This window comes from Pongo abelii, chromosome 11 (genome assembly GCF_028885655.2).
Source record: "Pongo abelii isolate AG06213 chromosome 11, NHGRI_mPonAbe1-v2.0_pri, whole genome shotgun sequence".
Lineage (NCBI taxonomy): Eukaryota > Metazoa > Chordata > Mammalia > Primates > Hominidae > Pongo > Pongo abelii.
Window position 1 is genome coordinate 43,831,001 of NC_071996.2, and position 12,288 is coordinate 43,843,288.

General features: G+C 35.9%; 1 protein-coding gene across 1 annotated transcript in view; it reads right to left on the reverse strand.

Annotated features, from left to right (window-relative positions):
• LRP1B (LDL receptor related protein 1B) overlaps positions 1–12,288 on the reverse strand; it is a 1,899,171-nt gene that overhangs the window by 1,227,894 nt on the left and 658,989 nt on the right. Inside the window, exon 3 of the mRNA XM_024243817.3 lies at positions 10,645–10,782. Coding sequence (XP_024099585.3) covers positions 10,645–10,782 — 138 coding nt within the window. The remainder of the gene's footprint in view (positions 1–10,644; positions 10,783–12,288) is intronic.

The following is a 12,288-nucleotide window of genomic DNA, read 5'->3' on the forward strand; positions in this document are numbered from 1 at the left end:
ATTGTAATGTCCTTTCTTATTCAATGTTTTACTTTCCAGGGTTTGACGGGCTGAGGTTTGAGCTAGCCGTAGTCAACTGTCATCTGAAAATAGGTCAATATAGTACAATAAGGTATTTTGAGAGAGAAAAAGAGACCACGTTTATGAAACGTTTCTGACAGTAAATTGTTATTGTTCTATTTTATGATTATTGATGTTAATGTCTTACTGAGCCTAATTTATAAATTAAACTTTATTATAGGTATGCATGTATAGAGAAAACATAGTCTATATAGGATTGGGTACCATCCACAGTTTCAGGCCTTCACATGGGATCTTGGAATGTATTCCCCGTGGGAATACATTATTCTAAATTTAAACTTTCTCTATTGAATGACTTTGAGGAATCTCTCTTTATTTCTTCCCGATTCCATCACAAAAGTTGAAATTTCTAAAGTTTTTTCACTTCTTATTGTTACTGGTGCAGATCTACTTCAAAGAGTTAAAATGAACAGTTCCCTTCCACATTCTTCACCAAATGAAAGCACTACTTTTTCTCAAAGGGATAAGCTACTAGTAAGATTTAGACATTGAATACCTCAAACTAGTTACATAGTTGTTCAGCCTGTTGTTTACTCAGCACATTTTTTTCGTTTTCAATCAATTAATAAACCTGACAGGGAATATATAGTTAGTTGAAAAATGTGTTCAGTTGAAATTCTACAAGCCATCTTGCTGCTTTGAGAATGGGTCAGGAGGATGCTGAAGCATCATAATGTTATGCAGTTCTCTGAGTTGCTATGTTAAGGCCCAGTAGTCAAAATTGGTGAAGGAAAACTCAAGGTCACAGGGTTTAACGCTTGCTTTCCAGCTGATTTCCAGTGTGACTCTTGGGGATGCCATTCAACTTCAGCTTCCTGCTTTAATTCCTTGCTTTTTAAATATCAAGCTGCCGTGTCAAAAAACCAAATAATGAATCATACGGGATTTGGCCTCACATTTGAGGTTGAGTAGAGAGCTGAGTGACAGTTTGTTATAATTCATACTTTTGAATAGTATTAAAACAGTGATATATTTTTCAAAGTTAAAGGACAAGAGGACAAAATTTAGGCATGTTATGACAAGGTAGTATTTTTGTGGCCTGCTAATGGTGAAATTATGGTTGCTTAAAATAGTAAATATACCTTCCAAATTTCTAAATGTTATTTGGAAAGGATTTTGCTTAATATGGCTCCTCATGTTGTCGATTTTGACTTTCACTTACACAAACTACATTCAAGTGACACATTAAAGAACAACATGTAATGTGCATCCATTCTGGAGTTGATCAATGTGAGATAAGGATTACTGTTTATCTCCAAGTTTTATAATCACAGTAATGCACATATACATTTTCTAAGAATAAACTATGTAACCTGTTACACATATGCAACAATTCTAGCTACTATATGCTTAATATTAAAACAATTTCATATAACACCCTTAAAATACTATTGAGAATATACCCTGGTATGTTTTGTTTGTTTGTTTGTTTGTTTTTACTCTCTTGCTTTTTGTGGTTCTATGAAATGCATTTTAGATAAGTCATGCTGTATGCTTATTCTAATGTAACTCCTCTTGGTCTATTCCTAAGTATTTTTTCAGGTTCAAACTCCTCTCACTACACTCAAGGATGTATGCTTCAACCTTACCCAATAACTTAGAGATCTTGAACATACAATACTTTCTCCTGCACTTATGCCTTTGTATATGTAGTTCCCTAATTTTGTAATGTTCTTCCTTTCCTCATTTGCCTACCCAACGCTTAGAGTGAGATGCCTGTCAACTATCAGCTCACTTGGGATATCTTCTTGCATCTTCTCATGTAGAATTAGATGTTTCTCATCTTATTCTTCCTCTTTAATTTTTACCTACCTCAATTACTACACGTGAATTCCATGAAGGCAGAAAATAGGACTTTCTGAATCCCTGGTACTTAGCTAAATATCTGGAAAATTGTCACTGCAAACAAAATTTTACTGAAGTTGATTAATCAATTGAATTTTGGAAAAGTCCTTACTGTATTTCTATTGGCACATTTAAAAAAGTCTTTTTGGCCTCATACTCATTATATTTTCTACATTCTTTGTTTTCCACTATCAAGATGAGAAAGATGAAGGAAATATCTAGATAAACACGGGCTACCAGGGCCTATAAATATTCATATAAATGAACACTATCAAGAATGGTAGAACATTAACACGTCTCTTCAGTTGGGGAAAGATTACTTGTCCTAAGGAATTTGAGTTTTCTGGCTTTTTGTGATTTCACCCAAGACTTCCATCTAAGAGGCTAGTACGTTTGAGAAATAGGTAGAAATAATAGGAGTTGTTTGCACCAAGGGGTAAATTTCCATATCAAAGCAATTGCTATTTCTTCTACTACAGATACCAGGTACACACAGAATAAATATTTTATTGGGGAGGGAGCAGTGGATACATGTTGTTGACTTGCACCTATTTAAAATTGGCTGTACACAGTGGCTCATGCCTGTAATCCTAGCACTTTGGGTGGCCAAGGCGGGTGGATCACCTGAGGTTGGGAGTTCGAGACCAGCCTGACAGTGAAACCCTATCTCTACTAAAAATACAAAAATTAGCCACACGTGGTAGTGGACACCTGTAATCCCAGCTATTTGAGAGGCTGAGGCAGGAGAATCACTTGAACCCCAGCGGTGGAGGTTGCAATGAGCTGAAATTGCACCAATGCACTCCAGCCTGGGTGACAAGAGCAAGACTCCATCTCAAAAAAAAAATTTCAAATCAAATCAAAATTAACTGAAAATAGAGTATATTGCAGCAACAAATGAAGATCCATAATGCACCAGGAATCTCACTATAGAAAAGCTGTGATCAAAAATTATAGAAGTAATGTAACTTCATTTGAAACCACTACTGTCTAAGAAGAGGGACAGATACAGAATCTGAAATGATGTTTTAATGAAGAATATCTCCTTTTAACTTAAAGCCTTCTGTGATCATTTCCAAACTACTAGTAGGCAGTTTACACCATTTGTAAAAATTTACACATTTTTTTTGTTTCCATAGTTATTCTTAAAAAATAATTCTGTTTGGAGGAAGAGAACATATACTTAATATAATATTAACATTCATCAAAGATGTAAATCTATTACAAAGGAATTAACTTCCAATCAACAATTAACTATTTTAGATTACCTTTTGAATTCTCAGCTACAAAGTAGGGTCAAATTACTTAGTCATCCTTTCCCCGGAGCTATTTACTTAGTTAGCTAGCTGCCCCTTCTGTCAACATATTCGAACATTTTTAAACTTGAATTCTAAGTCTCTTTAGCAGTATTAATTTAGCAATTATGCCTTATAAATCAGTGTTAAGAAGTCAGATGTCTGCGCAAAAGCATATTTCTAATTAAACAGAATTTACAAAACTAAGTCCCTGAAAAAATGAACATACATACATACATATGTGCAAATATGCATGTGTATATATGTTTATATATACACACATATATACATATATATTTAGAACAGTCTTCCATAAGTGCACAATCCTAATTTCACATAGGTGTCATTTGTCAATATAAACAATATTGGTATAAGCCTTTCAAAAGGATGAAACACCTATAGAAGTTCTATTCTTTCTAGAAATTGTTGCTTTGCTTCTCTGGGAAGCATTAAGCTTGGCCCTGAAATCAGCTAGTGTTAAGGGTCATAGCCTTTCACTAAACTAACTCAGTTACTTAAACTAATCTTTTTGAGAGGAAATCCTTACACCTGAGATAGGCTTGAGACTATCTGATCACCTTAGCACAGCTCAACACAGAGAAAATACAGCAGAATCTACTCTTAACTTGTAAGAACTTTACTAATCAAAAGGGTTCTGAGCTCACAAACCTAGGTCTTCCTGGCTAATTCCACCTCTTTGTTTCTTAGCTGTAGGCTTATTGATGTTTCAAGTCACTTGAGCACAGGTTTCCCTCCTTGTACTTTAAGCTCAGTGTTGATGACAGATACACTTACTATAACATTGCAATTACACCTCTTCTCCATACCTTTGTTTTGGAATTCTGCATGCTGCAATTCCACTCTGTAGTATGATATTAAATTGGAAAAATATTGGCAATATTTTTATGAAATTTTTAAAATGAGGCTATGACAAGATTAATTGATAAAGTAAAATTAGAAACAACAATAAAGAGCTGCAAATTCATTTTTCTTCTTCAGTAGCTTCACTAAATTCATTCCTTCCTTCCTTTCTTCCTTCCTTCCTTCCTCCCTCCCTCCCTTCCTTTCCTCCCTCCCTTCCTTTCCTCCTTCCCTTCCTTTCCTCCCTAACTCTCTCCCTTCCTTTCCTCCTTCCCTTCCTTTCCTCCCTACCTCTCTCCCTTCCTTTCCTCCCTTCTTCCCTTCCTTTTTCCATAGTAGTAGCTGGAATAGGATTTTCAACAAAACAGCAGCACAGATAAATTTTTCCTTTCTGGAAGACAAAAAAAAAAAAAAAAAAAATGGAGTCCTGAAAAAGCTCTAGGTTAATTTCTTTTTAGAAAATTTGGAATACATATAAGATTTAAGCAAGAAGTTTAAAGAATTATTAATTTTCCCATAGTGAATCATTACAGAAAATAAAGGCTACCATTTACCTTGGTCCATTTTGAGAATGACTCTAAGTTCTAAATCACCCCCAGGAGTTTTTTTTAGCCCTTTCTCATAAGAGTTTAGTTTTATGGATAGAAATATAAAAGTAAAAAACCAGCTACATAAATTTTTAATTAACAGAAGTTGTCATCTAAATTAAATACATTAGAATTATTGACAATAGATTATGAGTGGATTAAGAAAAAATGCAATTGCATATATTAGGAAAGTTATTTTCCAACTGGAAAATAAAGTAAAATAATCAAATGTAATTTAAAAGTCTGAATATGCATTATTTTAAGGAGTTGGATGATATATAAGGGGATTTTTTTTAATTTCCTGATCAAATATGCCAATTAATTATGTCATATACTAAGAATCATACAGGAAAATGTTCAGAATAGAAAAACAAAATATGAGAAAAGATGAGTATGTGTGTATGTATTTGTATGTTTTGGGGGTGAGCTTTTCATATGTCAGAGTTTTTTTCTCCAATCAGTTTTAGTAAAATCTTCACACATGTTATTCTCTTAGATTTAAAAGGACTTCAGAATGTTTGCTAGAAAACAATCACATAGATTGAATAGTCGCTTTTGCTAGTGACATAAAAGGTAGAATTCCTCTTTTCATTGACCTCAGAACTTTCCATATTCTTTTAACAGGATAAGGGCAGATGCTGCCGCAGAGACTGTCATTCCCACAGACATTTAAATTTATTAGCACTTGGGGGCCAGGCGTGTTGGCTCATGCCTGTAATCCAAGCACTGTGGGAGGCAACGCCGGTGGATCACTTTATATCAGGAGTGTGAGACCAGCTTGGCCAACATGGTGAAACCGCCCCCATACTAAAAATACAAAAATTAGCTGGTGGCACAGGCCTGTAATCCCAGCTACTTGGGACGCTGAGGCAGGAGAATCATTTAAACCTGGGAGGGAGAGGTTGCCGTAAGTTGAGATCATGCCACTGCACTCCAGCCTGGGCAACAGAGCAAGACTCTGTCTAAATAAATAAATAACTTACCACTTGGCACTACAAATGTAATCTAACAGGGATGTGAATAAAAATAAGCCTTCTCTTGCATACACCCACTTTAAATGTTAATAATACTGACAGGAGGCAGGGAAATCCTGGGTAGAAGAGGGCAGTTCCCCAGCAAAAGCCCCACCCTCAAGCCTGGAAACCCACGGCCCTAAATGGGAACAGGCATTCCTGTTTTCACACCCAGATGTTGCCCTTTGGCCTGCCACACCTCCCTATCCAGTACCTATATAAACCTCAAACCTCAAACTCCACAAAGAGAAGAATAAAAATGCAGAAAAACAGCAGAGCAACAGAGCAGTGAGGCAGAGAAGGAGAGAAGCGACAGAGCATCTGAATGTCGAGAGAAGTTCAGTTGGGGACGGTCAGAGAGGACATCAGCCGCAGGACAGCCGAACTCCAAGGGAAGATCATCTCCCCACCGCATTCCCTTTCCAGCTTCTCATCCATTCCATTGAGAACCACCTCCATCTAACAATAAAAACTCCTTCATTTACCATCCTTCAATTTCCCTGTGTGACCTGATTCTTCCTGGACACCAGACACAAGAACCTGGATACTAAGAGGGCACTGAGCTGGTTAACACTTAAGCCATCTACAGATGGTAGAGCTAAAAGAGCACTATAACATGCCAACTGGGGCTTTGGGAGTTGCAGGCACCCAACCGTAGATGCTACCATGGGGCCAGAGCCCAAAACTGCTGGCCCCAGCTCCTGCACCTGCCTGTCTGCGTGCTTCCCTTCCTGGAAGGGGTTTGAGCCCATGGCGGCCCAACAGATGAGCCACAACCCTGTCTCACATTCTGCGAGGGGAGTCAGGGAACTCTCCTTTTTTCGTTAACATAATAAATTATCTTAAGAATGTCAAATTTTAAAACAGCATTTTGGTAAATCTTAGTCCATCTTGTTTCTACTTGTCAAAGTTTTTCACTTCTTCCATCATTCTTTATATGGTTGTGTGCATTTCTGTGGAAATTTTCTGGATTGAGAGGCCTTGTATTTTACAGGATGTATTTTCATTGCTCATGCAATTAGACAAGGTGATATTACCACCAATATGAAGTACTGTGTAGAAAGAGATTAACTTTTCAAAAATATGTGATTTTGAAAGTTTTTATTGTAAAACTTTTATAAGCATATTTCTACATGCAAAAATCCATTATTCTTTCTTCAGATGGAGTCCAATTATGGAGATGAAAATATCAGTGTTAATAGAAAATCATTAATAATAGATATCTTTTCATTATCTTTACTAGAAAGATATTGACTTTTCTAGGAAATATTCAGAAAGCAATTCAGTTGATATAAAAACATTCCCAGGACCAGAACATCACCTCCAAAATTTTAATTTTTTCCCTTATTAGTTTTATAAAGGATATAAATATACCACCAAATATATTTTGGATCCTCTTCTGAAAAAAATAAAACAGCTGGGCGTGGTGGCTCACGCTTGCAATTCCAGGACTTTGTGATGCTGAGGCGGGCTGATCACCTGAGGTCAGGAGTTCAAGACCAGCCTGACCAACATGGAGAAACTCCGTTTCTACTAAAAGTACAAAATTAGCCAAGTATGGTGGCGCATGCCTGTAATCCCAGCTACTTGGAAGGCTGAGGAAGGAGAATCGCTTGAACCTGGGAAGCAGAGGTCATGGTGAGCCGAGATCGTGCCATTGCACTCCAGCCTGGGCAACAAGAGCGAAACTCCGTCTCAAAAAAAAAAAAAAAAAAAGAAAACACATCCATTTTTTAATCATATCTTAGGCTTTAGGTATAATTACTTAAATTACAGTCTATGCTTAGAATGCAACAAAAAGGAAGCAATGTAAAAATAAGTGAGTTAGACAGAATTGTTCTAAAAAAAAAAAAAAGAAAGAAAGAAAGAAAGAATTTCCAAAAAGAAAGGTAACGTTTGAATTAATCTGGTTTCTTGATTTATTGTCTGTCCAGCGTGGATAAGAAAGTTCCTTACAGACTTGATGGGGCTGGTTCCTAATTAACTCTCCAGGAAACAATGTTTCATGAGGTGTGACCAAAAATTAGGAGGAAGGCTGAGGGTGAGAAAGTAGACTCAGTTCCTACAATGTACCTTTGCTTATAGCCAGTCACCTTTTCACATTTAAGCACAAACTATATAAATGTTGCAAATCTAATGTTGCCCAGAGATTTGGTTTTTGTCCATGTGGTAAGGAAACTCTACAAGACCAAGCAGGTAAACTCATTTCTGAGTTTATTTTCTCAATGCAGAAAGGTTTTATTAAATCACTGATTCTAGGATGACTATATCTCTTTAGTCACCTTGTTCTTACAATGCTATGTAGTGTGCAAGACCAGAGAAGAAGGCGAAAAACCCTTCACTGAGGTTAAATAGCAAGCATAAATCCAAATATATTTATTATTTCTAAGTCTAGCATAGGCCATAATGAATGGTTGCTTAGGTCTTTTAAAACACTTTATTTGGTTAAATGTAAAAATATTTAAAAGTCCAAAATGGTACAATCAACCTCCTACTGGAAATTAAACCTCCTACTGGCAAAAAAAAAACAAAAAAAAAAAGGCGGTCACATGTGATAAAAACAGAAAACTTGAAACACTTAAACAACTGAATTAGAACAGAAAAAAGAGTGGAGCATAAACAACTACATACTCGAAATTTGTCTTAATCCAATATATATGTCAATCTTTTCGAGGATCAAAATAAAATTAAAAGCATTTTATTTTTGTTCAAATACTTTGTTTTTATTTGAATCCCCTGTTATGCTATTAACATATGCCCTCATATATTAGATCAAAAATCTAAATGTTATCAGAAAACTCAGATATATTTTCACATGATCCTTGGCACAGAAGTATGTTTATGATATTCAAATGTGTGTAATTACCTCTGATGAAATATTTGGAAAGGTGATGGTTTTGTTCTTTTAAAAGCTTAATCATACATATCTATCTGAAAATCCAAAACAATATAACAAAAAGCCTGAATTATAACTGAGTTGAATAAAATTAGGATCTAGAAAATATAATTAATATCCAAAAAGAAAATTAAACTCTTTAATACTTATCACTTAAAAATCCTTCCTTCCTTCTTTCCCTCCCTCCCTGCCTCCTTCCCTCTCTCTCTCTCTCTCTCTCTCTCTCTCTCATTCTTTCTTTCTTTCTTTGATGAAGTTTCACTCAGGCACCCAGGCTGGAGTGCAATGACATAATCTTGGCTCACCGCAACCTCTGCCTCCTGGGTTCAAGCAATTCCCCTGCCTCAGCCTCCCAAGTAGCTGGGAATACAGGCACCTGCCACCACGGCTGGCTACTTTCTTGTTTTTTTAATAGAGACAGGATTTCACCATGTTGGCCATGCCGGTCTCGAACTCCTGACCTCAGGTGATCTGCTTGCCTGGGCCTCCCAAAGTGCTGGGATTCCAGGAATGAGCCACTGCACCTGGCCTACTTTCTTTTCATATCACTTTTTCATATACAATTACATAAAAGATGTCACAAAGCCTTTACACAAAAATAAAATCTCTTATTCATTATTATTACATGTGTATTCATAGCTGCAACTATGAATCTGCTGGTTTTTTATGTAATTTTAATGCTAAGAGAGGAAGCTCAGGCCAAAGAAGGAAGCTTCTGAAGATCTTTAAATTCCCAGTCAGAATTTATCCAGAGTCAGAGTAATTGGACCTTCCTTTAGAAAGAGGGAAAAGACCTAGTGACCAGTTGATTTCCACAGCCTACCTGTAGTCTCTCAACACTCTTACATCTTCAGGTTATTGTTCTGAGATTTATGGTTTTTCTAATATATATCTCCATTTATGGTCTTGAATTCAGTTTACTTCACCACAGACCTGGAAAACTGTCAGCCAACAAGACCTGTCAGGCCCCCAGACAGGTTTTGTTTGGGCATGTTATTGACTATACAATGTTTTAAAAAATAGTATCTGACTTTGAGCACTTTAAACCTATACATATATGGAGCTCCTCTTGAACAACTGGAATTTCTGGTGACCTGGGACCTCGTCCCCCATGACAGCAATTAGTTTGTGTGAAGCTACCCAGAAACCAGATATGTTATCTCTAGTTTCCTCTCCTTTCTTCTATTCTTTGTTGTCTTACTGACCCCCAAATGAAGGACAGGTTCTTATTGGAATCTTAGCTTCAATATCCTTTGTGTTACACTCCGTCTATGAGAATCTGAGTTAAAGACTTCTAGTACAGTTGTTTCTTTCCCAGCTCCATCTTGCAGCCTGATTCACTTGACTGATACCTCGATTCTGTTTCCAAATCTGGGTCCTTACCTGGATCCTTGACTGTTTTCTTCTGCTCTTATTTCTCTTCATCTCATATTTCATTCTCCCCGCTCCACCCCCCACTAGAATGTGCCAGTAGCATTTAACTTTTTATTAATTTTGAGATTTTAATTATATCCCTCATATCATTAATATCTAGGTAATATTTTACCATTGTAGGATTTAGATGTTGATTTTTAAAAAGACAGAAAATTACAAGAAAGTTAACAGTCTAATATCATGGAAAGATTATGAAGGAACAAATTTCCCATGGATACTTCTTACTAAAATACTTGGTTGACAAAGCATTCCTTCAAATACTTTGTTTAAGCAAAGGTTCAGAGAAACAAGCTTATTAACACCATGTGATATCAATCTGCTGTGACAAAGACTTCCCATTTGTCTTTTGCTCAAAAGTACTTTTTTATATGAAACATGGAATTATTTAAGAGCCCAACTTCAAAGTCTAAATTTGTGTGTGTGTGTGTGTGTGTTGTCTAATGGTGTTTTTTTGCTCAAACATAATACTTGCAGCTTTGAAATGCATATTAAATGTCTGGCAGTAAAATTCATGCTTTCTTAATAACTGATATGCTTATAGTTGAAAGAAAAGGCAGGTTAGATTTTCTTTGAACTTTCGTTACTATGCAAAATTTAATATTTCAGTTGCATTGTTCCACGAATGGACTCACCCTGACAATGTACTCCTTCGTCATACCCATCTGGGCAGTCCAAGACACCATTGCACAGCTGGGATAAATGAACACATTTGTTGGTACCAAGGCAAGCAATGTGATTCAAGGGGCACTTGATTTCTACCTCCTCAGGACCTGAAAAGATGTAAAAAAGAACAGAATTATGTGTTAGCTTTTTTAAATGGTAAAACTGTTAAGCACAAGAAATTACTAGCATTGTTTTAAAAAACAAAACTATGGAAAATACTGTAAGAGGGCTGCTCTTGTTCTCACAGACATTGAAGTTAGCCTATGTGATTAAACACCTAATTTTTAAAGCTGCATAGGAAAGGAAATATGTATTTTTTCAAATAATGCATTAAAAACATAAATATTCTTTTCAACCATTAAAATAGTATGGATTTAAAATCTGAGGGTTGATTGAGTCATTGTTTCATCTAATATCCCTAGATAAGTTGGGCAAGGTACTTAAACTTGAATTCAAGGAGATTCAAACTCCTTGAATCTCAATTTCCTCAGCTGTGAACATGGATAATGGTTCTCGGCAGATCTCTTGTTAGAATTACATCAGGTAACATGAACAAAAATGTTTCAGTGGCATTTACGTGAAGTTATGTCAATCTAAAGGTTATATTTAGTCTGTTCTTTAAGAATATGGAGAACATTTAGTTATAAATGTATTTATGTATGACTTCTATTGTTTAAAAATCTTTTACTGAGCAACTACAATGGAATAAAATTTGCTAAAGAACAGGAAGTGAAAAAAAGGGCATACTCATTGTTTTTACACACCAGTGATAACTTCTTTGTATAATCACCCTCTGTGTTTTTAAGATAAGCTTAAATCAGAACATAGGGTCTTTTCTCAAAGTTTACCCATTCCAAATCTTTATCAAGCATCCAAATTGTAGGTCATTTTATCTGAATTTCAGGCTGTCAATTCCCAAATCCTATCTACACTTCTACAAGCATTTTCCAAATCTCCATATGATTCTTAGTCTTATCCAGCTCTTCCAAATCTAAAATGTAGTAATTCCAATATGACTACTATCATGTATTAATCTGACATAGATGATTGCAACAGCCTTGATTCTATAGTCCGACACACTTAGATTTTAATCAGAACTCTGCCGAATCCATGCGACATTAATTGATTTAATCAAATACTTATTAGTTTTCTCATGTATAAAATGAAACTATCAAATAAGCCTACCTAGTAGGGTTGTTATGAATGTCAACAGTTATTGAATAGAAAGCGCTGAGCATTGCAATGTAGGCTGAGTAGGAATTCAACATGCATTAGTTACATAAATAAATGTAGCATAGCAGAGTGCTTAACAGACTGTGGAGCCAGATTCCTGGGTCCAAATGCTGGCCCCACTATTCATAAGCTGAGTGGCTTGAGCAAGATATATATCAAGTCTGTATTTCACAGGTGGTTGTGGTGAGGATTCTATCAAAAGCTCTTAGAATACTGTCTGGCAGACACTTAATAAATGTTTGGTGTTATCATAGTTAAGTAAAAATGTTCTAAGAAGGTAAGTTGCTTTTTGGTAAATACTTGTATCTCAAACTGTCTTTTCTGTGGTAAACCCCTTTCCTCCTCCTGAAAAAAAAAGCTCAAAAATTTCATGTTTTACC